Raw genomic sequence first — 22,045 nt, 5'->3', positions numbered from 1 at the left:
AGAAATGAAGTAATTCACCATTCTCCTTCAAATCCAAAAGTTCCACATATACACTACATACAAACCAGTCATATCCACTCTGGCATCCCATAGAAACTAAAAGAAGAAAGCCATTAGGTTTGCAAACCCTTATTTTATATATACATTATTAAATGACTAAGTAAAAATTAGCATTTTACTTTTTTGAATGCTAGAACTGTTCATATTTTTAATACTGTCCCCCAATGATTTATGCAGTGATAAGATTTCTGGCATCCTACCCCAGTGTGTTGAGCTTTTTTTCTTTTTTCTTCTTCTAGCTGAGCCCTGAAGCGATCAGTTTCTAATCTTAACTTCTGTTGTTCAATTTGTTCAAGTAATTCCAACTGCTTTTGTTTCTGCTCTTCTATTTCCATTATCTAGGTAACAAAAATACTATTGGTCTATTAACAACAAACTCATATAAAAGAAAAGTTAATACACATTACAGTAACAAGAAATAGTTCTCATCACCAAGAATACCTATTGTCCACAAAGTAAGTGCTGTTTTATCTATGTTAGTGGCACTGTCAAAGGAAGGGTAGGAGTGGGAGATGGGAAAGGAGGAAAAGAAAAATGAAAAGAAGTGTAAAGCTTAAGAAGGAGTAAACACATTAACTATTTCTGTTTTATGGGAGTACAAGGAAATACTGATCCCACTGAAGAATGTTCTCCAGAGGAGCAGTAAGAAGAGTGGTCAAATTCCGTGTTTACATTTTAATTTTACATTGTTCCCAGTATGAACGGCTGAAGAAATTAAATATTGAACCCCGCCCCCCATAGCACTTTGATTTCTTAGGAATACCCATTAAGAGAGAAGTTACCTAGAAGCCAAAGGACTAGTCTGTTTTGTAGCCTGTCAAATGTAGCAACTGGTACAGTTCCTGATACACAGAAATACTGACTAAGTAAGTGAGAAAAGGCACAGGTGTATTTTACAAAGAGGAACATTTGTACTGAAGATAATGAAGAATGATCTTATTTTCAAAATAACAAATGTTTTGACCTGATACTTTACTTAAACCTAATCAGGCAATAGTGGCTATGCAGAGTGGAGTTCTGTCCTTGTCTCACTTTCCTTCACACCTAGGGTCCACTGACTTTACACTGCTTACAGTTCTGTAGCACTTCTAGAACTGTATTGTCAATACACATCACTATTACATTTACATGAATCAAAATTAAAATTTAAAATTCAGTACTTCAGCTTGCCACTAGCCACTTTAAGGACTCACAGCTCAAGGGGCTTGTAGCTACCACATTGGACAGATATGGAACATTTCTATCATCACAGAAAGTCCTATTGGACAATACTGTTCTAGAATATCTGAGAATAAATACCAGCTCATAGAATTCTCACTCCCCAGTTATATTTCTGTAAAAACTATACCTATAAACTGGTTTAGTAATAATTTAGCTTCCTTTAGGGTAATCTGTATATAAAAGAAATCATTTATTAAAAGTAGAAGAGAGACCAAATTTACAATTAAGGAGGTTGAACATAAAATTTTTCCTCTAAAATATTACTTTTCAAAAAATTTGGAGGGTTATAAAGCCCATCTAGTGTCTAATATTATGACAAAGACTCATTAAATCAACAAATATTTATCAAACACTTACTGTGTACAAGGGATTATATCAAAAATTTTGTAGAATAAATTAAATTATTTTAAAGAAGACTATTCCCTTTTAAAAAACCCTTATAAACTTTATAGGGAATATAAGATATATATAAAAGCATAAAATACAAAGCAGACACAGTAAGGGTCAAATGAATAGCACAAGTAAAGACAATGCATTTCATCAGTTGAATGTTTGTGTAACACAAGGTGGAAAACATGCTATCAAAAACGGCCAGATATTAAGATAAATTACACAGGTCAAACAAAAACAAAGCTGAAGGGCCTAGGAGAAGAAAAACCATAAAAATAATATTTCAAAAAAATATATATTTCCATTTACCTGCTTCTGCCTTGCTGACATTCTAACTCTGACTGCTTCTTCTTGAGGATGAAGTAGAACTGAACTCTGAGTTAGAGACGCGACAGGTGGAACTGCATTTATTTCTATGAAAATCCCCACAACAAAATAAGTTTTAATAATTAGAATTCTGACACTATTATCAATACCCTTCCATTCATTCATTACATTAATTTTACTGGAAAAAGATGTTCAGAGTTAAACAAGTTTAATCTAAGTTGTGAAAAAAAAATACCTTCTTCCTTTTTGGCATCTGTTTGGCTTGAAAGTGATTTATCTTCACTAGTAAATGGTCCAGACTCAATTGTCAGTATGTCACTTCCAACAACTGTAATAGATAATATCATTGTTATTATGACTATACTATCAGTCAAGCTTAAAGAGGGCAAACTAACACAAATCTGGTCCACTTGAACTTACAGATCCAATCATCATCTTTTTTTGGTACTGGGGATTGAACCCAGAGGTGCTTTACCACTAAGCTACATCCCCAACCCTTTTTATTTTGATACAGTGTCTTGCTAAGTTGCCCAGGATTGCCTCCAACTTGCAATCCTTCTGTCTCAGCCTCCCAAGTCACTGGGATTATAAGCATGTGCCATCTCACCTGGCTAAGGTCCAGTCACCCTCTTGATGACCAGATATGTTTCCATTTGTATTATTCAAAGCTAATATAACAAGAAAAATGAAAGACTAAATGAAAGAAAAAGGAGAAAGTGAAGAACCATTTTAAAAAGTATGCTGACACGGTTTTCAAATACAATGGAAAAGCATAAAAAGAAGCAGAATAAGCATGACAGCAATATTAAAAAAGAGGCTAAAGAAATGTCAGGATATCTTTCATGCATTTCAACCTAGAATTTTTCATTATTTGTGAAACCAAAGCAGAGAAGAAATTTAAAGCTGTTTATTCTTATCATATAAGGGTAGCTAGGCCTTCTGCATGGAGCACCCATTTACTTTCTCACCTTTTCATTTGGCACCTACTCACATGCTAGATGCTGGAGACATCTGGTGAATGAGAAAAGACCTCAAGGAAGTTTTCCAGGTTGAGTAAGAAGACAGAAACATAATTATCCCAGAAAAAAATTATAAAGGTAGAAATAATGATTGGTATTCTGTAAGAAAAACAAGGGCCTATATAATAGAATAAAGATAACATTGGATTAGTGGGTCAGATTTTCAGATTTGATTTCTCTGAGGAAATGATCTTTAAGCATATGCCTGAAAGGTGAGGAAGTATCAGGCAGATAAAGTATGTGGAGAGGTATAAGAGACCAATCCAAACAGATTAGCAGGTATGAAAGGCCCTGTGAGGATAAAAACAACTTAGCTCACTCAAGGAACTGAAAGCTATCCATGTACATGGGGTGTAGTCAAATAAGTGGAGGAATGAAGCAAGGTGAGAATAGAGAAAGTCTACCCAAACAGGGCCTCTTCTGAAATAACTTGGTTATGGACTGAATATTAGAGTTCCTTTGTTCTGGTTCCGACACCCCATTCTTTTCTATTTCTCTGGTCATTCACCTTTAATAACTTTACTGTCGTCTCTTCTCTAGCCATCTTCTAGATGCCAAAATCCCTCAGGTGATCTTATTAGACCTCTTTCTCACTGAATTCTTTCCCCTAAAAGATTTCTTCCAGGACTTCTCTTGCTTTAAGCTATTCAACTAATACAATAAATATTAACTGGGCACCTTTTGTACAAGGCACTAAGCTCTGAGGATCCAGCAATGCCCAAACAAAGCTCTTACCTTCATGGGTAGGATGGAGAAGGGTATCTGTTAAGAAAAATAAGCAAAATAGGAAAGTAAATTTATTGCCTGTTGGACACTGGTATGAGCTATGGAGAAATAGTGGGTTATAGGAGCTGGGGAGTAAAGAAGGTGAGAATGTGACTGGGGAGGGGGAGAGTAAAATTTTATATATGGTAGTTGAATAAATGCATGAAGGAAGTGAGGGAGTAAACCATGGAATATCCAAGACAAGAGAATTCTGGTCAAAAGGATGAGCAACTGCAAAGACCATATGAGCCATTATGTTTGGTCTGAGAGAAAGAGTGAGGAAGCCAAGGAAGTTGTCATCTACAACACATTGTTTGGGGAGGGAGGTGTAGCAGACAATGAAGTCAAATCAACAGTAAGCATGGAAATATGATATGAAGATTGTAAGAGGATTTGAAGTCACTGTAAGCAAAACAGCTAGTTACTAGAGACCTTAACCCAGAAGAATGACTGAGCTGACTGATGTTTTAACAGGATCACTCTGTGACCAAACTCCAGCAGGCAGTTGCAGAAGTTGAAGATAGCAGACTACTACAAGAACCTTCACTAGAATATAGATGTGGATTATACTGGGATGGCAGGTGGTGAGAAATGGTTGGGTTTTGGATTATTTTGAAGACAGGACCAATTGGATTTACTGAGGGTTTGGATGTCAGATATGATCAAAGGAAACCAGAAGGACAATAAACTTTCTGGCTTGATCAAAGGAATTAAAATATTGCCAGTTATTGAACTGTGAAAGATCAAAAGAAAAGCAGTTACAGGGTAAGGGAGGATACTGAGAGTTCAATTTAAAACAAATTTAAGATGTTAGATATATTAGGGGAGACGTGAAATAAGATAGTTATGAGTTAAATTCAAAGGGAGGGCAACCTCAAAAACATGCACTTTGAATGACATTGGCATAGAGATGATAACATATAGTTTGACATTAGTGATCAACTAGGGAGTCTGGGTTTTTGGTACTAGGGATTGAGCACAGGATCTTGCACATGCTAGGCAAGCACTCTACCACTGAGCTACATTCCCAGTCCATTTTAAAATTTTATTGAGATAGCATCTCATTAAGTTTCCCAGGATGGCCTTGAACTTGAGATTCTTCTGCCTCAGCCTCCCAAGTAGGAACTTTTGATACACAGAAAATATTTGAGGAATAAGTTCTGGAGGTAATGGCTAGTGGTTATGTAAATGGATAAATAGCAAAGGAAACCACAAAGGAGGAACCAGTGAGAAAGGAAAACCAAGAGAGGGTGGAGGGAAAAGGCCAACTGAAGGACACATTTCAAGGCTTCCTAATATACTGAGTATAAAATTCAACACTGAAATACAGACTATAAGTCGCTTCTCTCAAAAGTCTGCGAGCAAAACATTTTCACACAATTTAATCATGTCTTTCAAAGAATCCAAAAGATAAAACTCTAAGAAACAAAGAGGAGTTATATCTTCCCAATTCTCATTTGCTCATACATAATTGAAGAAGATATTGTTAGTGTGATCTTTGTAACTTCTAAAAATATACTAAATCTCAACTACTTATTATCCTAGTTTTCAATATACTAAATAAGTAGCCAATTTATAACCCAAAAAATTCTTTAAAATTAAAAGATGCCAAATCTCTGGTGGGAATGTAAAAGAAATTCACAACACATTCAAAGAGTCATAAACATTGTCCTGTTTTCATTAAGAACTACTTCTTTCAAAACCCCTTTCTAAGGAAATAAAAGATGTGGGCAAAGGCTTCACTAGAAATACCCAGTCAAAATGAGAGACAGCTAAATGTCTCAGTGATAGGGGAATGGATAATTTTGGTTCATCAGTTAACACTGGAATTTATAAATACAAACATATGAACATGTAAATGAATAAATAAATAAGCAAAATAATACATTGAAAGTGGTCTAAGATATTCACTAAGGTTTTCAACATTTGTTGCCTTCACGTACTGGGATGATGTTTCTTAATTTTGACCTCTAGTCTTTTATTTTTCAAGTTTGAGCATAATTTTGAACAACTTAAGAAGGGTTGATGTGCTACACAAATAAGACTACTGGAGACAACCACCTTGGTCCTGCTCAGAAGATATTCTTTCTTCACTGGCAATCGTTCCTGATTCAATTGTTGGTGCTCTACTCTCAATTTCACTAATAGTCGTAATCATTTCACTTTCATCCTCAGACATGGATTTAACTGTCCAGAGAGATTTTTGGCTTCGAATCCTATTTAACAATTTTTTAAAAAGAATTCTTGAAGGAACCTCTTGGGTCTTCATTGCCAAGGTGACTAAAAGAAAAAACAAGTACAAAAACCCAAAGAACAAAAACAACTTATTCAGTATCTATCACATACAGTCAAATTGTTCTATCTTTATATACAATTACAGCTATAATCTCTACTTAAAAGCACAACATTATTTACAATTTGCAGTAATACAACAATGCTATTTGATTCAAACAATTTTACAACCAGGAATGATTTTTCAACTTAAATAATAAAGGTACCAAAATTCACTATTTTCCCATAATATGCATGCTAACACAGATTTTAAGCTAAGGATGTTTATTATGCTTGCTAAATGATGACAGACTGCATATCTCCTAATTAACTTGTGGGTAAGGTTAGTTTTTGAAATACATGCTGTAAAGTTCTATATTCTGTGCTAGAGTATGGTCACAAACATGGTTCTATACTTAATAGGCTATTGAGGAAACCATCGCTCTATAACCTTAAGAGCAAATCAACTGCTCCCAAATTATTCTTTGTACTATCTGGGGAAACTTTCTCTTCCATCTACCTTCATAAAGAAATCCCTTTGGTTATCAAAAAACAAGGTAATAACAATTCAAATATTTGTCCATATAGACTGACAGTACAATGCTAAAACTTAGTACTAAACTAATAATTCTCTGTGGAGATTGTGATGCAAATACATATTTATTTAGCTTAAAGAATAAAGTTTAAGAATATCTACAAAGGTTGAAAACTGGCCAATCTGTACTTCTGTATGATCCACATTTAAAGAATAATTTTTTTCTGAGTTATAACTTATTAACAATAAAATGCACAAAACCTTGTACATATAATTCAATGAATTTTACAGATATGTCTATGTAACACCATCCAGATCATTATATAAAACATTTCTAGCACCTAGGAGTATCTTTCATATCCTTTCCAGTCAATATGCTGTGAAAACAACCACTATTTTAACCTTAAAGCCACAGATTAGTTTTTGCATTAGTTTTTGCTTTTGAATTTCATAAAAACATGGAAATCACATACTTGAGAAATATTTTCTGCCTGGCTTCTTTTAATCACCATCAGTCTGTGATCCATTCATTATGAAAAAATGGATTAGTTGCTAAAATTTAAAAATAAGGATTTAATAAACAATGGAATTTCTAGCCTTTTTAAAAAAGATAGGATCTCACTATGTTCTCCAGAATGGCTCTGAATTCCTGGGCCCAAGCCCCTCCTGCCTTAGTCTCCCAAGTAACTGGGACTACAGATGTACACCACAATGCCCAGTTCCCTTGCTTTTTGAAAAAATGAAAGGATCTGATAACATGAAGTCAGCAATCCTAAAATGGAATCTGTAGGAACTTAAGAGTAACTACCCCTTCAGAACTTCCAATTCTGACAAACTAGAGATCTGAATGATACCCCCAATGAAAATAAGTAAAAAAGCTGGATGAAATAGTACAAATATCTTTTTAAAGACCTTGCTGATCTGGCAGAAGCCAGAAATGTAATTTAAGTGGAACCTAGAAATGCAACTGAGCCCTGAAACCATCTTCCACCAAATTTATGCCAAAGCCAAACCCAGTAACCTTATACTTTTTGAATAGCCTTATACTTTTTTGAATATCCTTCACAAGGATAAAGCCTACAGACCCCACCTAAGGAGTCTAATAAGAGACCTACATAAAGCTGCAACATCCAAGGGCTATATCCACAATGTAGTGTGCAGATGACAAGAAAAACTTTGATGTCTTGAAACAAGGGTAATACCAGGAGAGACATGGGAGAAAAAAAGAGGGCAATTCACTGAAAAGGATTTGGCCTTTAAGGAGATGTGGAAGTAGAAGAGGGAAGTGTTAAAGGTAACTCCCATTGGTTTGGCTTGATAACTGTAGACTACAGTACCATTAATAACTAATATGCGGAAGGTAGGAAGATAAGATGTAAGTAAAATATGATGATAAATTTATTGCTGGACACTGAGTTTTAAGCGAGTTAAAAAGTTCAGGATGTTGGTGATAAAGATGAAATTTAGGAGAGCAAATTTTGTGCTATTCATGAGTGATACATGATGTACCCAGTAGTAATGAAACAAAAGATGATTTGTTAAAATTAAAAAAAAAAAAAAAACCTGACTCAATTCAAAATTGAGCATCTCATTCAATAATCTAAACAACTCCAAGTACCTGTACATATGTACAAATACAACAGCTTTCCTACCACGTACATGAAGCAGATCTCTAATGACAGATATATGAAAACATCATTTCATCCTGCCACTACTCCCATCAGCATTAGATATAATTTACACTTAAATCACACCAGATTTTCCTGGGGGCAAATGATTCACATTTTTCTCTGTGAAATATTGTAATATTCAGCTTAGAAGGTGCTTTTACCGTCTGTTTCACTAGAAGATATTATTTCAGTTTCTTTTCCTTGAAGGTTCTCAGTTTCATCTACATTTTCTTGTTCTATTGAAAGATCCAGTTCTTCATCTTGGATCTGATCAGTCACAGCAGGCAAAGGTTCTGGTTCAAGATGCAAAATCAGGTTTCCTTTCACCTCTTTAAAAAAAAAAAAAAATATATATATATATATATATACAAATATATATATATAGTATATATATGTATATATATATATATATATATATATATATACACACACATACACACATATATGCTTCCATTCCAAAATGATTAAAAGGAATTTGAACATAAAATTTTATTTTATCTTATTTAGGTACAAGGGATTGAAACCAGGGGTACTTAAACACATCCCCAGCCCTTTTTATATTTTATTTTGAGACAGGGTCTCGCTAAGCAGTGTACAGCCTCATTAAGTTGCTGAGGCTGGCTTTGAACTTGAGATCTTCCTGCCTCAGATTCCTGAATTGCTTGTATTTCAGGGAAGCACCACTGTACCTAGCTGATCATAAAATTTTAAAGGTCATCATAGTTTTTAAATCTAAAATATGACGTCCTCTTTCAAACTGAGAACGTTTCAAGATAAAAACTGCTTTATCATTACAAATATTATTTTCCCACCAAAACATTTAAAAGCCCTGCTAAAAATATCTTACTCCTGTCTGCATTGTACATATCTTCAAAAGCGAATTCCAGCTCTCTCTGCCAGTCTTCTTTCATTTCATTGCGCTTGTATGGAAGTTCAACTAGCTGTGGTGGCATCTGTGCTACAGTCTGTCTCCTACGTGCCAGGTCCTCTTGTTGTAGCTGTTTGAGTTCTTTCATTAATTTCTCTTGATTCTTTAAGAATAAGGATTATAACAGTTGAGTCAAACTTTGGATAGTTATATTAACAGTGAGTAGAAAGTGAGGAAACTGTGAGAAACAGGGCCTGGGGTTCCATCCTCTCTCCTACGATTCAACAAATATTTGCTGAATGCCAGATACTATGAAGAATGCCAGGGGAAAAAAAATCTCAACCCTAGCTTAGTAGTGAGACAACAAACAGCTAGCATTATGTTAGTACTATGAGAAGGTGGTACTGGTTAGGCCATAAAGCTTCTGCCAGTTAGAGTTCTCCTTTCTGGGGGAAGTCATGAAGTTATTTCTATTTAATTTGTCATGACTCCTGCAATGTACTGTGGTCCTGTTCTCCATATACCTGTCTCAAGGAAGCACTAAGATCCAGAGTGACTATGGAGTGACTGTGGCTTCTTATTCCATACGCTTATGATTTCTCATGATTAAAGGAGCCTGAATGTTCCTATAGAGTGTGGCTAATATGAAAGTTGAAGCAGAGCATTTTAGTGAGGTTGTCTAACTGAATATTAGTGGTATAGGGTAAAGAGGAGAGAGAAGGAAGATAGAACTTTTAGTCCTTGGGATAAGAATTTAGTCAGATAAAAGTGGGTAAAGAAGGAGTAGAAGTAAGAGGACACAACTTGAGTACACAGGTGTGAAGATGAAGGCATGAAGTATTCAGGAACAGTGCACAGCTCACTATAGCTAAGGCATGGATGGCAAGGGCAAGTAAAGGCAAAAAGATTAAACTGAGAGGCAGACAGAGGCCAAATACTAGTTCCCACAGACTCCAGCAGGAAGTAAGTCCCAGACCACAACAGGGTCGTCAGCAAAAAGGTTCAGACAGGGAAAAGGAAACCCACTATTAGCAGTAAGACTACACAGCTTTAGATGACCATTCGTGTTGAAAGAAACATGTTTACAATAAGGTGGAGAAGGCCTGCTACAAAAATGGTTGTCCAGTGATGATATATACACATCACTTGTTCTTTTGAAAAGTTTTAAATATTCTCTCGTTTAGGGATGATTTTTTTTTTTTTTTTTTTTTGGCTAAGTCTGAAAAAGAATAAAATTATTAACAAATTCTCTTCATTTATATTATGATTCAAATCATCTCACTAACTTAAAAATTTTTTGATTAAGTATAATATTCTGGCTCCCTGAAATCATTACATTATTCTACTTGTATTAATTTATAATAACAATGACCATGTTCACTAACATTTATTTACTGTAAGCTTATGAAATTCCATGCACATTTCTAAGGGCTTTACTAAACTCATTTAATCCTCATTACAGAGATGATGAAATAGAGCTCAGAGAGGTAAATATCTTGCCTGAGGTCAAAGAGTCAAGGAGTAAAGAAGAGAGGTAAATTCAGGCAAACTGATTGTGAAGTCTACTTTCTTAACCACTAAACAGTATTGCTCTTATTGAAGAATGTGTTTAATTTATGATTGCTTTTCATGCTTTTTTCTATAGATTTAAGCCTTAGAAGTATAATAATAATAATTCAGACAGTTATTTTAGTCATATACACTTTCAGTTTACAAAAGCCTATAATTTAAGGGAAAAGGTCATAGTTTAGGCCAAACCATACAAATAAACCTTTCACAAGATAAGCATTTAGTTTCTACAGAAGTGCTTAAAAATTCATCCCCAAAGTGAATGTTTAAAATATCCAAATTCATTAGTCGAATTCAGGAAACAAAATGAGGCCTTTAACAAAATAATTTTTATACTATGTTTAAAAAATAAGCAGTAACTGAACCATAAGCATGACAAAAGAGTAGCTGAAACGATACAATTTTGCAGGTCTACCACAGTCACTTTTTCAAAGCTTCTTCATAGCAAGGATCATGTCTTTACCTTTCAATCAATACTAAGCAAAGTCAGTAAGTGCTTAATAAATATTTAATGAATTGAATCCTCAAAAAAGCACAAATGCAATCCAAACAATTAAATTGTAAAAGTGATTATTTTCTTTTTAGGCTATTTCTGGATTGACTGAACTTAAAAAAACTATGAGTAAATTATTTATGTTATGGGATGCAACTTAAGAACAGACCGATCACCACTGAGAAGTCCAAATTTGAGAGTATTTATTAAGCTGGCTAGCTGACTGTCTCACACAATGCCCCCAAAAAATGGCTACTGGGAGAACAGCCCTGACCACAGGGTTGTAGGAGTTCTTATACCAAAAATCACATCAATCATAAGTGTGTTGCTATGATTCAAAATTACAAACTAACATCATGAGATCATCAACAGAGTTGGAAGTGGGTCAAACTGAACCTTACCTAGGTACAAACTAAAGAATGGTGCTAACATCCACACAATTACCGTTTACACAGTACATTGGTTAAGAGCAATAGAGGTCAAAGGAGAGCAATTTTTACTACATAGGAGTTGCCATTGTATATTATTAAACATGTCACGCTAAGTAACTGATGATGGGTACAGAGGCGGGGTGTTCCCATGGGAGACACTTATTTCCTACATAACATGGAGTCTCAGAGCAAAATGGAGTCTCTTTAGTCATTTCCCTTAGAGTCTGGCCTATAACATTCTCATGGAGCCAGATCTGTTAGCCCATCACATTTACAGTAATACATTGAAAGTAAAAATAGTGTATTCCAATCTGAAGTCAAAGTAGGAGGGCAAAGGAAGTTAAGAAACTTGAAATTACATGAATCAGAACTATATTTAACACACTTCACACCCCTTACTCATTGAGCTCATTCACTAATCAGTTCTGCAATGCTATTATAAGCCTACCAGTAGTAGTAGTAGCAGTAGTGGTAGTTCATCACAGGTAGAATTTAATTCTTACTTGGGCCAAATGGATCTTTTTCATGGCTTGGAAACCCCGTACATGTGCCTTTTCAAATTGCTCCATTCTCTCTTGTGCTGCCTGCTTTTGCAATTCTTCTAATCGTTTAGCTTCTTCTTCAGCAGCCAAGTGAGCATCTGGCTAGCAGTCAATTAGTAACATTTTAGATAAAGTTTTATAAAAATGCAAAACCAAGAAGTAATTAAAAAAAAAAACTTTATAATCATGTTTTTTACTTATACAAAATTACACTGTTAAGAAGAGTTTTATGTTTTTAAATGCCCACAAGAATTAATAGCATGTATTTAGGCTTTATTGTCCAAACACATTTTTTCCATTATTTTTTAAGCAAGAAAATCACATTAAAATGACAATGTTGAAAGGTCTCACAAAGATGATAAGGAAACAAATGACGAACATCTAAAGTCATGCAAGTAATTTAGGAAAAGGGATTTGTCTTTGGGTTTTAGCAGACATCTGCTACTTAGCTTTAGTCTAGGGAAGACCAAAATACTAACTTTAAAATGAATTGCTGGCTTCCTACATCTTATGCATACTAATTATGTCACCGTATAGCCAATCATCATAACTCATTAACATAACAATAGTAATACAACCTGGATTTACTTGTATTGCCTGAAAACTAAGGTTTAATGTAGGTAATCATTTTAAAGTTAACCAGGACAAAAGGGGGGATTGAACCCAGGGGCAATGAACTACATCCCCAGTCCTTTCCTAATTTTTTCTTTTGAGACAGAGTCTTACCGAGTTGCTCAGGCTGCCCTAGAATTTGTGATCCTCTTGCCTCAGTCTCCCAAGTGTCTGGAATTATAGGTGTGAACCATCATGCCTAGCTCAGGGCTAATATCTTTATATATTTTATATGTAGAAATTCTATCAATAAATTAAAACAGTAACAAACTATATGTAAAATTAATAACTCAAATAGTGGGAAAAATAGGTAAAAAAAGACTGATGGCTAATAAGAAAGAATATACTAGCCAAATGATGTTTAATAAGATAGTATATGCTTTTAACTTCCTAATTTATTTATGCAAATTAAACAATGCAAGGCAGAACAAAAAAAGAATAAAAAGTATAATCTCCATATAAAATAGTGTATTAATGTAAAACATTAAACAAAATAACCTTTAAGAATATTTTATTCCTTTTAGGTCAGGAAGTTTTCAAGAAAAAAGTTGCTAAGGAATTCTTCAGATTCTTGAGAATGAATTAAAAGCAGAATGTCAATTTTGGTAAGCCAAAATTTTAAGGAAGGAAAAACTTAAAAATAGCATACAACATGAATGATAAATATGTTTGATCCAGAGATAAAATAATTAGGGAGACTAGTTATATCACTCCTCAGTACTTGTCTTAAAGAATTAAAGTCAGCATGCTCGAGTGACACAGGCTTAGCCACGTTTAGAGCAACATAATTCATGATAGCCAAATTATGTCAATGAATGAATGGATTTAGAAAATGTGGCATATGTACACAATGGAGTTTTATTTGCCAATAAATAGGAATGAAATTATGTCATCTGCAGGAAAATGGTGGAACTTGAGAGCTTTATGTCAAACAAAATAAGTCAAACTCAGAAGGTCAAAGGTCATATTCTCCCTCATGTGTAGAAGGTAGAGGAAAAAAAAAAAGTGATGGGGACTCTCATGAAAACAGAAAGGAGACTAGTATAGTTGAAGAAGGGGACCAGGCAGAAAGAGGAGAGGGAAAGGGGAGGGGAATGAAATTAACCAAATTATGTTATGTACATGTCTAAATATGTCACAATGAATCCCACTATTATGCATAAGTATAATGCAACAATAATATATATATATTTTTTTAAATTAGGGAGGTTGCAGGCCTAGGTCAGTGGTGGAATGCTTGTTTAGCATGCACAAGACCCTGGGTTCAAACTTCAGCATGGAAAAAAGAAAAAAATTTAGGAATCCTGAACAAATTTTATTCTTAGTCACCAAATTTCAAAACAAGGCTTTACAAGAATGCTTTAGGAAGACAGACTCCTACAGAACTTTTTTAATGCAACCAAAAATTTAAACAAAAATCTGGTTGAAATTGTTGTTAGATTTCATTTTTAGTAGATGTAGGTGAAAAATGTGAAATCTACTAAAACTATGAAAACCACTCAAAAAGAACATGTTTCTGAAACTTTTTCATTAGTTATAATCTTTAGTACACAATGGTAAAGTGGTTTAATAAATGTACTTTTGCATCTTGTCCATAATTATTTGATCAGAGGTCTTTTTAAGTATGACAGCATGGCAAACTGTTAACAAATTTAACTGTTTCTGCTTCACTGCACTGCAGACATTTCTGCATCACAGGAAACAAAATAGTGGATTAGGCTGGAAAAATACTTCTAGACTCAAAAATACATTTTAAAAAAGTGTACACAATTTTCATTGACGAAGCGAGATATATAAAGGTTAGGGCTAATGTAGACTTCCAAGCATATTGGTTTTGTTTATTGGTGTGTACTGAAAACGAATGTAGTAAATGTAGAGAATTACTGACTTGAAGTAAAACTATAATGGGCTGATGTCATCATTCTTTTTCAGCAAAAGATGCAAGTTTAATAACACAAGAGTTTTTGGAACTGCTGTTTTGGGATATCAAAAAAACTCTTCAATATCAACTCTTACATGTTAAAAAAGGTTGGCTGAACAAACAAAAGCAGTTTATTTATAAAAAGCTCCAGAAGAAAAATACTCAAACATCTATGACAACAATGCACAAATTTTTTACTATACTTGCTGTAAGATCAGATCATTCTATTCCAGGGCAGATGTTAAATTATTATGCATATGATATGAGCTGAGATACAGATGAAAATTCAGAGATGATTTTATCTTGAAAGCCAAGCTCATTAGTTGTTACATTTTAAATCCAAGATTTAAGGACAGATTTTTACCTAAGTGAAGGAGTAAAGCAGAAAATAAAATATCAGAATAAAAACTGTAAAATCATAAATCTATTCTGAAAATATTCAGAAGAAACATAATCAACACAAAAATGCTCTAGCTTGTAGTACTACTATTATAAAACTCTTATAACTTCTGGTCCAATCTTTACGTCCAGAAATTGAAGAGGAACTAGCTATTACAAAAAGGCAAGCTTAATGACTTATCTAACACCATCAATAGTACCTATGTTGTTGGAGACTGGAGAAAAAGCTTTCTTCATCAATCTCAGCTGAAAGGCAACAGCTATTTAATACTGCAAAAATGCAGTATAGTATCAAAAAGTTAAGTTAGCAACAGACTAGTTATTATTCTTGTATTATAATGACACTAAAAACAATTTATATTTTGTATAATTTTAAGTAAATCTCATATTTAGTCTTGAATCTCACAGTTTCATTCTATGATGATGATATTCACATTAGAAATTAACTGAATATTGATTTTAACACTTACTATTAAGCAGTCAACCAAAATGTACACTTGTTGGATTTTAAATGCCACAAAAATTATCTATTGATAGCTTATTTTCCTAGTGGGCAAAAATATTCAACATGAAATATTAAAACCCACTGTTACAAAGAAATAATAATTGTAATAATAAGAATATATCATTTGTCACTTAAGATTGTCAACTATTTTTAAAACCATAATATTCTACGCAGGCAATGGTATAGTAAGACAACCATTCTCATACGTTACTGATACTTTTAAAAAGGCAATTTATTATCAAAAGTTTTTCATAATTATGTAACAAGAACATGGTAAGTGAGCTTCAGGGGATACACAGGATCTGACCATGTCCTGTTTGGAAAACTATATAACCATGAAATAATGTGGAGAAAAAGAAGTGAGATGGTGGAAGTGAGCTAGCCATCAGTTCCAGATCTCCTCAGAGCACAGACTGGAGGCACAGAAGGAAAAGAACTGAGAGAACTTTACCACAGGTATATACCTGAACTTGAGGAACAACAGAGTTCAACTACAACTTTTTGTTCTTATAAGGTTGAACAGAATGAGGCCTGGCCCAGAAGTGACTACAGCAAATAAGCTCAGAGGCATCGCTTAAAGTGGGGCTGATATTGGGATCAGCAAAAATGACACAGTGAATTACAATATCATTTTCTGGATATTTATCTAACACAGGGATCTTAAGAAGCTCAAAAAGTAGTCCTTCATTTAAAAGAAGTCAGAACCATAACTGATAATGTGTAGACATACAAACAATATGAAAATGCAGACCATCCCAAACAACCCAAAATGCCTCAACAACAGACTTCATTGACACCACAGTGGAAAATATCAGAAGGAATTTAGAAAGCTCATAGTTAAACTGTTCTATGAGGTAAAAGATGATGTAAGGAGTGAAATCAAGAAAAATACAAGAAGTGAAAGATCACTTCAATAAGGAGGTAGACATTCTAATAAAGAACCAATAAGAAATCCTCCAAATGAAGGAATCAATAAATAAAATTAAAATTTAATGGAAAGCATCACAAGTAGACTAGACCACTTTGAAGAAAGATTTTTCAGGACTTACAGATAAAGTTTATAATCTTGAAAATAAAGTTAACCACAGAGAAAAGATGTAAAGAGACCATGAAAAGAATATTCAAGAATATGGAATAACATTAAAAGGCCAATTTAAGATTCATCAGGATAGATGAGGGCTCTGAAATACAAACTAAAGGAGAGCAATAATATCAGGAAATTTCCCAAACCTTAGGAATGAAATGAAAATTTAAATAAAGGAGTCATACAGGACTCCAAATATACAAAATTATATCAGATCCATTCCAAGGCACATTATTATGAAAATGCCTAACATACAAAATAAGGATAGAATTTTAAAAAGCTCCTAGAGAAAAAAAGATTGGTCACATTTAGAAGGAAATCAATTCAGATCTCAAATGATTTCTCAACCCAGACCCTAAAAGCTAGGTGTCTTGGAATAATATACCAAGCTCTGAAAGAATATGGATGCCAACCAAGAATACTAAACCCAGCAAAATTAAGGTTTAGAACTGAAGATGAAATAAAAACCTTCCATGATAAAGAAAAGATAAAAGAATTCACAACTAGAAAGCCTGCACTACAAAACACTCAATACGTTATTTCATAAAGAAGAAATCAAAAAGAAAAATGAAAACCAGCAGAGGGAAGAACTGTACTAGATGAATAGTCAATGAAAGGAGAATCAAATTCAACTTAAGCACCAAAAATAAACCAAAATGACAGAAAATAAAAACTATAACTCAATAACAACATTGAATGTAAAAGGTTTGAACTCTTCAATTAAAGATATAGATTGGCAGATTGGATTTAAAAAAAAAAAAAAAAAAAAAAAAAAAAAAAGCTATCTCCAAGGGACTCACCTCATAAGCAAAGACATCCACATACTGAAAGTGAAAGATGGGGAAAAAAACATACCATTCACATGGATTTCATAAACAAGCAGGGGTTACTATTCTCATCAGATAAAGTGGACTTCAAGCCAAAATTAATCAGAAGAGACAAAGAAGGTCATTTCATACAGCTTAAGGGAATCATACAACAAGAAATAACAATGTAAATATTTATGCCTCAAACAATAGAGTATCTACATACATCATACAAACCTTTCTCAATATTAAAAATCAAATAGACCACAACACAATAATACTGGGTGAGTTTAACACACCTCTGTCATCACTGGATAGATCATCCAAACAAAAACTAAGATGCTACAGAACTAAAATATACAATTAATTTTAACAGACGTATATATAGAATATTTCATCCACCAAGGACTGAATACACCTCCCTCTCAGTAACCCATGGATCCTTCTCTTAAATAGACCATACCTTAGGGCACAAAGCAACTCTTGGAAAATACAAAAAAACATAGACAATGCCTTGCTTTCTATCAGATCATAATGGAATGAACTTAGAAATCAACAATAAGGCAAAAAATAGAAATCACATTAACATCTGGAGACTAAACAGTACACTTTTGAATGATGAATAATAGTAGAAGAAATCAGGAAAGAAATTAAAAAATACTTATGAGTTAAATGAGAATAATGATACAACATATCAAAATCTCTGGGACACTATGAAGGTGATTCTAAGAGGAAAAGCTCACAACACTAAGTTCATACATTAAAATAAAAAGATACCAAACAGGGCTGGGGAGATAGCTCAGTTGGTAGAGTGCTTGCCTTGCAAGCACAAGGCCCTGGGTTTGATTCCCCAGCACTGCCAAAAAAAAAGAAAAAGATACCAAACAAACAATCTAATATTACATCTCAAGGCCCTAGAAAAAGAAGAACAAACCAACACCCAAATCAGAGCTAAATATCAATGAAATTGAGATTGAAAAAAAAAAAAAAATTCAAAAGATCAATGAAACAAAAGTTGGTTTTTAGAAAGAATAAACAAAATTGATAAATCCTTAGCCAAAATAACCAAAAGAATGACAAAAAAACTCAAGTTATTATAATCCATGATGAAAGGAAATATCTTCATAGACACCACCGAAATCCATAGAATTATCAGAAACTATTTTGAAAATGTACACTCCAACAAGTTAAAAAATCTTGAAGATACTGACAAATTCCTAGAGAAATATGACCCACCCAAATTGAACTTACAGGATACAGAATATTTAAACTGATCAATTGCAAGTAATGAAATTGAAAAAGTCATCAAAAGCCTACCAACAAAGAAAAGCCCAAGACTGGATGAATTCTCAGCCAAATTCTACCAGATTTTTAAAGAAGAATTAATACCAATCCTCCTCAAATTATTCTATGAAATAGAAAAGGAGAAAACTCTTCCAAACTCATTCTGTGAAGCCAATATTACCCTGATACCAAAACCAAAGACACATCAAGGAAAGAAAGTTTTACATCAATATTCTTAATGAACAGAGATGCAAAAATTCTTAATACTGACAAAATGCATACAAAAACACACTAAAAAGACAGTGTTCCATGATCAAGTGGGGTTCATCCCAGAAATGCAAGGTTGGTTCAATGTACAGAAAGCAATAAATGTATTCTACCACATAAATAAAAACAAGAATCACATGATTATTTCAATAGATATAGAAAAAGCATTTGACAAAATACAGCATCCATTTATGTTTAAAACACTAGAAAAATTAGAGATAGAAGAAACAAACCTCAACATTGTCAAGGCTATATACAAAACCAAGGCCAACATTATTCTGAATGGAGAAAAACTGAAAGCATTACCTCTAAAAATAGGAACAAGATAGAGATACCCACTTTCACCACCTCTGTTTAACATAGTCCTTGAAACTCTAGCCAGAGCAATTAGGCAAGATGAGGAAATTAAAGGGGTATGAAGAAGAAAAGAAGAGCTCAAACTACCTCTGAGGACATGATCCTATTATTCAGAAGACCCAAAAAACTGCACAAGAAAACTTTTAGAATTCATAAGTGAATTCAGCAAAGTAGCAGGATACAAAACTAACACCTATAAATCAATCATGTTCCTATACTCCAATGGTAAATCTGCTGAAAAAGAACTTAGAAAAAATGATCCCATTCACAATAGCTTAAAAACAAAACAAAACAAAAAAACTCCTTGGGAATCAATCTAACAAGAGGTGAAGGCCCTCTATAATAAAAACTATAGAACCTAAGAAAGAAACTGAAGAAGACCATGGAAGATGGATAGAACTCCCAGGTTCTTGGGTAGGCAGAATTAATATTGTCAAAATGGATATAGTACTGTAATGGTTTGGATGTGGATATGAGATGTCTCCCAGACTGTAAATTATACAACAGAGCTATAGGAACAAAAATAGCAAGGTACTGGCACCAAAACAAGCATGAAGACCAGTGGAATAGAAGACACAGAGACAAACCCACATAAATACAGTTATCTCATACTTGACAAAGGTGCCAAAAGCATACATTGGAGAAAAAATAGACTTTTTAACAAATGGAGCTGAGAAAACTGAAAATAAATATGTAGTAGAATGAAATTTAACCCCTCTCTCTCACCCTGCACAGAACTCAACTCAAAGTGGATCAAAGACTTAAGAATTAGACCAGAAACACTGCATCTGCTGAAAGAAAACATAAGACCAACACTCCAACATATCAGCTCAGGAACTGACTTCCTTAACAAGACTCCTAAATTGCAAGAAGTAAAATAAAAATCAATAAATGAGATGGCATCAAATGAAAAAGCTTCTTAACAGCAAAGGAAATGAGCGTGAAGAGAAAGCCTAGAGAATGGGAGAAAATCTTTGACACCTTCTACTCAGCGAGTGTTTTAATATCCAGAATATACAAAAAAACACACTTCTCAAAAGAAGTATGAGACTGGACACAGTGTGAACACCTGTAATCCTAGCTGCTCAATAGGCCGAGGCAGGAGGATCACAAGTTCAAAGCCAGGTTTAGTAACTCAGTGAGATCCTGTCTCTACACAAAATCACAAAATATAAAAAATGCTGGGATGTGGCTCAGTGGTTAAGTGCCCGGGTATCAAAAAGAGGAAAAAAAAAAAAAAAAAAAAAAGAAGAAATATAGTCAACAAATAAATGAAAAAATGTTTAACCTTCCCAGCAATTAGAGAAATTCAAATTAAACATAAACTGAGATTTTATCTCACTCTAGCCAGAATGGCGATTATCAAGAATACAAGTAGTAAATGCTGACAAGGAAGGGCACACTCATACATTGTTGATAGGACTGCAAATTGGTGCAACCACTATGGAAAGCAGTATGGAGATTCTTCAAAAAACTAGGAATGGAACCACAGTTTGATCCAGTTATACCACTCCTCTGTATATATCCAAAGGACTTAAAATCAGCATACTACAGTGATGCAGCCACATCAATATTTATAGCAGCACAATTCACAATATGGAGTCAACCTAGGTGCCCTTCAACAGATGAATGAAGAAAATGTGATGTATATATACAAAAGGGAATATTACTCAGTCATAAAGAATGAAATTATGACATTTGCCAGTAAATGAATGATCTGGAGACTATCATGCTAAGTGAAATAAGTCAATTCCCCCAAAACAAAAGTCAAATGTTTTCTCTAATATGTGGAAGCTAACCTACAATAAGCAGGTGAGGGGAATAGAAGTCCAATAAAGTAGAAAAAGGGGAATGAAGGGAAGGGAGAGGGAATAGAAGGAAAGATAGTGGAATGAATTTGACATAACTTTCCTATGCACATGTATGAATATACCACAGGGAATCTCACCAATGTGTACACCCACAATAAATTAATTTAAAAAAAGTAACTATGGGCTGGGGAGATAGCTCAGCTGGTAGAGTGCTTACCTCGGAAGCACAGGGCCCTGAGTTCGATCCCCAGCATCGCAAAAAAAAAAAAAAAAGCGACTATGGATAAATGGCAGGAAGATCAATAGAGGGAAGGGAGTAGGGGTAGGGGAAGGGAAGGGGAAGGAGAGGTACTGGGGTCTGAATTAGAATAATATATATTCCATGCTTGTATAATTATGTCAAAATGGATTCTACTGTCATGTATAACAAAAAAGAGTCAATAAAATGAAATAAAAATAAAAAGCAATTTAATGATCTATACCAAATGTTAGTTTAAAACTAATAATTACTCTTCTAGGGAACTATTCTCAATATACAATCAGATGTAGATATAAATGTACACTTTCATGTTTACCTCATTTATAGAAGCAAATAAGCCAAAATAAATAGGAATGATTTTAAAAATTCCATTATAAACTATTAAATGTCTATTATAAATCACGTTTTTAGCCAGATGTGATGCATGCCTGTAATCCAGTGACTAGTGAGGCTGAGGCAGGAGGATTCCAAGTTTGAGACCAGCCTTGGCAACTTAGTAAGATCCCATTTCAAAATAAACAGTAATAAGGGTTAGGGATATAGCTCAGTGATAAAGTTCCCCTGGGTCCAATTCCCAGT

At 33.9% G+C, this 22,045-nt stretch overlaps 1 protein-coding gene across 12 annotated transcripts in view; it reads right to left on the bottom strand.

Moving 5' to 3' along the window:
- Nucleotides 1–22,045, bottom strand: part of CEP295 (centrosomal protein 295) — a gene marked incomplete at its 3' end in the record, with an annotated part of 58,985 nt that overhangs the window by 22,747 nt on the left and 14,193 nt on the right. For 8 of the 12 annotated variants that reach the window (XM_079101913.1, XM_079101906.1, XM_079101914.1 and 5 more), the window contains 8 exons: nt 12,123–12,263; nt 9,106–9,289; nt 8,420–8,587; nt 5,844–6,062; nt 3,753–3,779; nt 2,234–2,326; nt 1,981–2,084; nt 261–398 (listed from right to left, as the gene is read on the bottom strand). In XM_079101913.1, the coding sequence (XP_078958039.1) occupies nt 261–398; nt 1,981–2,084; nt 2,234–2,326; nt 3,753–3,779; nt 5,844–6,062; nt 8,420–8,587; nt 9,106–9,289; nt 12,123–12,263 (1,074 nt within the window). The remainder of the gene's footprint in view (nt 1–260; nt 399–1,980; nt 2,085–2,233; nt 2,327–3,752; nt 3,780–5,843; nt 6,063–8,419; nt 8,588–9,105; nt 9,290–12,122; nt 12,264–22,045) is intronic. The other 4 variants (XM_079101909.1, XM_079101911.1, XM_079101912.1 and 1 more) reach the window with 2 other exon arrangements.

Source organism: Sciurus vulgaris (assembly GCF_902686455.1).
Source record: "Sciurus vulgaris genome assembly, chromosome: 11".
NCBI classification, from domain to species: domain Eukaryota; kingdom Metazoa; phylum Chordata; class Mammalia; order Rodentia; family Sciuridae; genus Sciurus; species Sciurus vulgaris.
The sequence above is the reverse complement of the archived record's forward strand: the minus strand, read 5'-3'. Positions and strand labels throughout refer to the sequence as shown.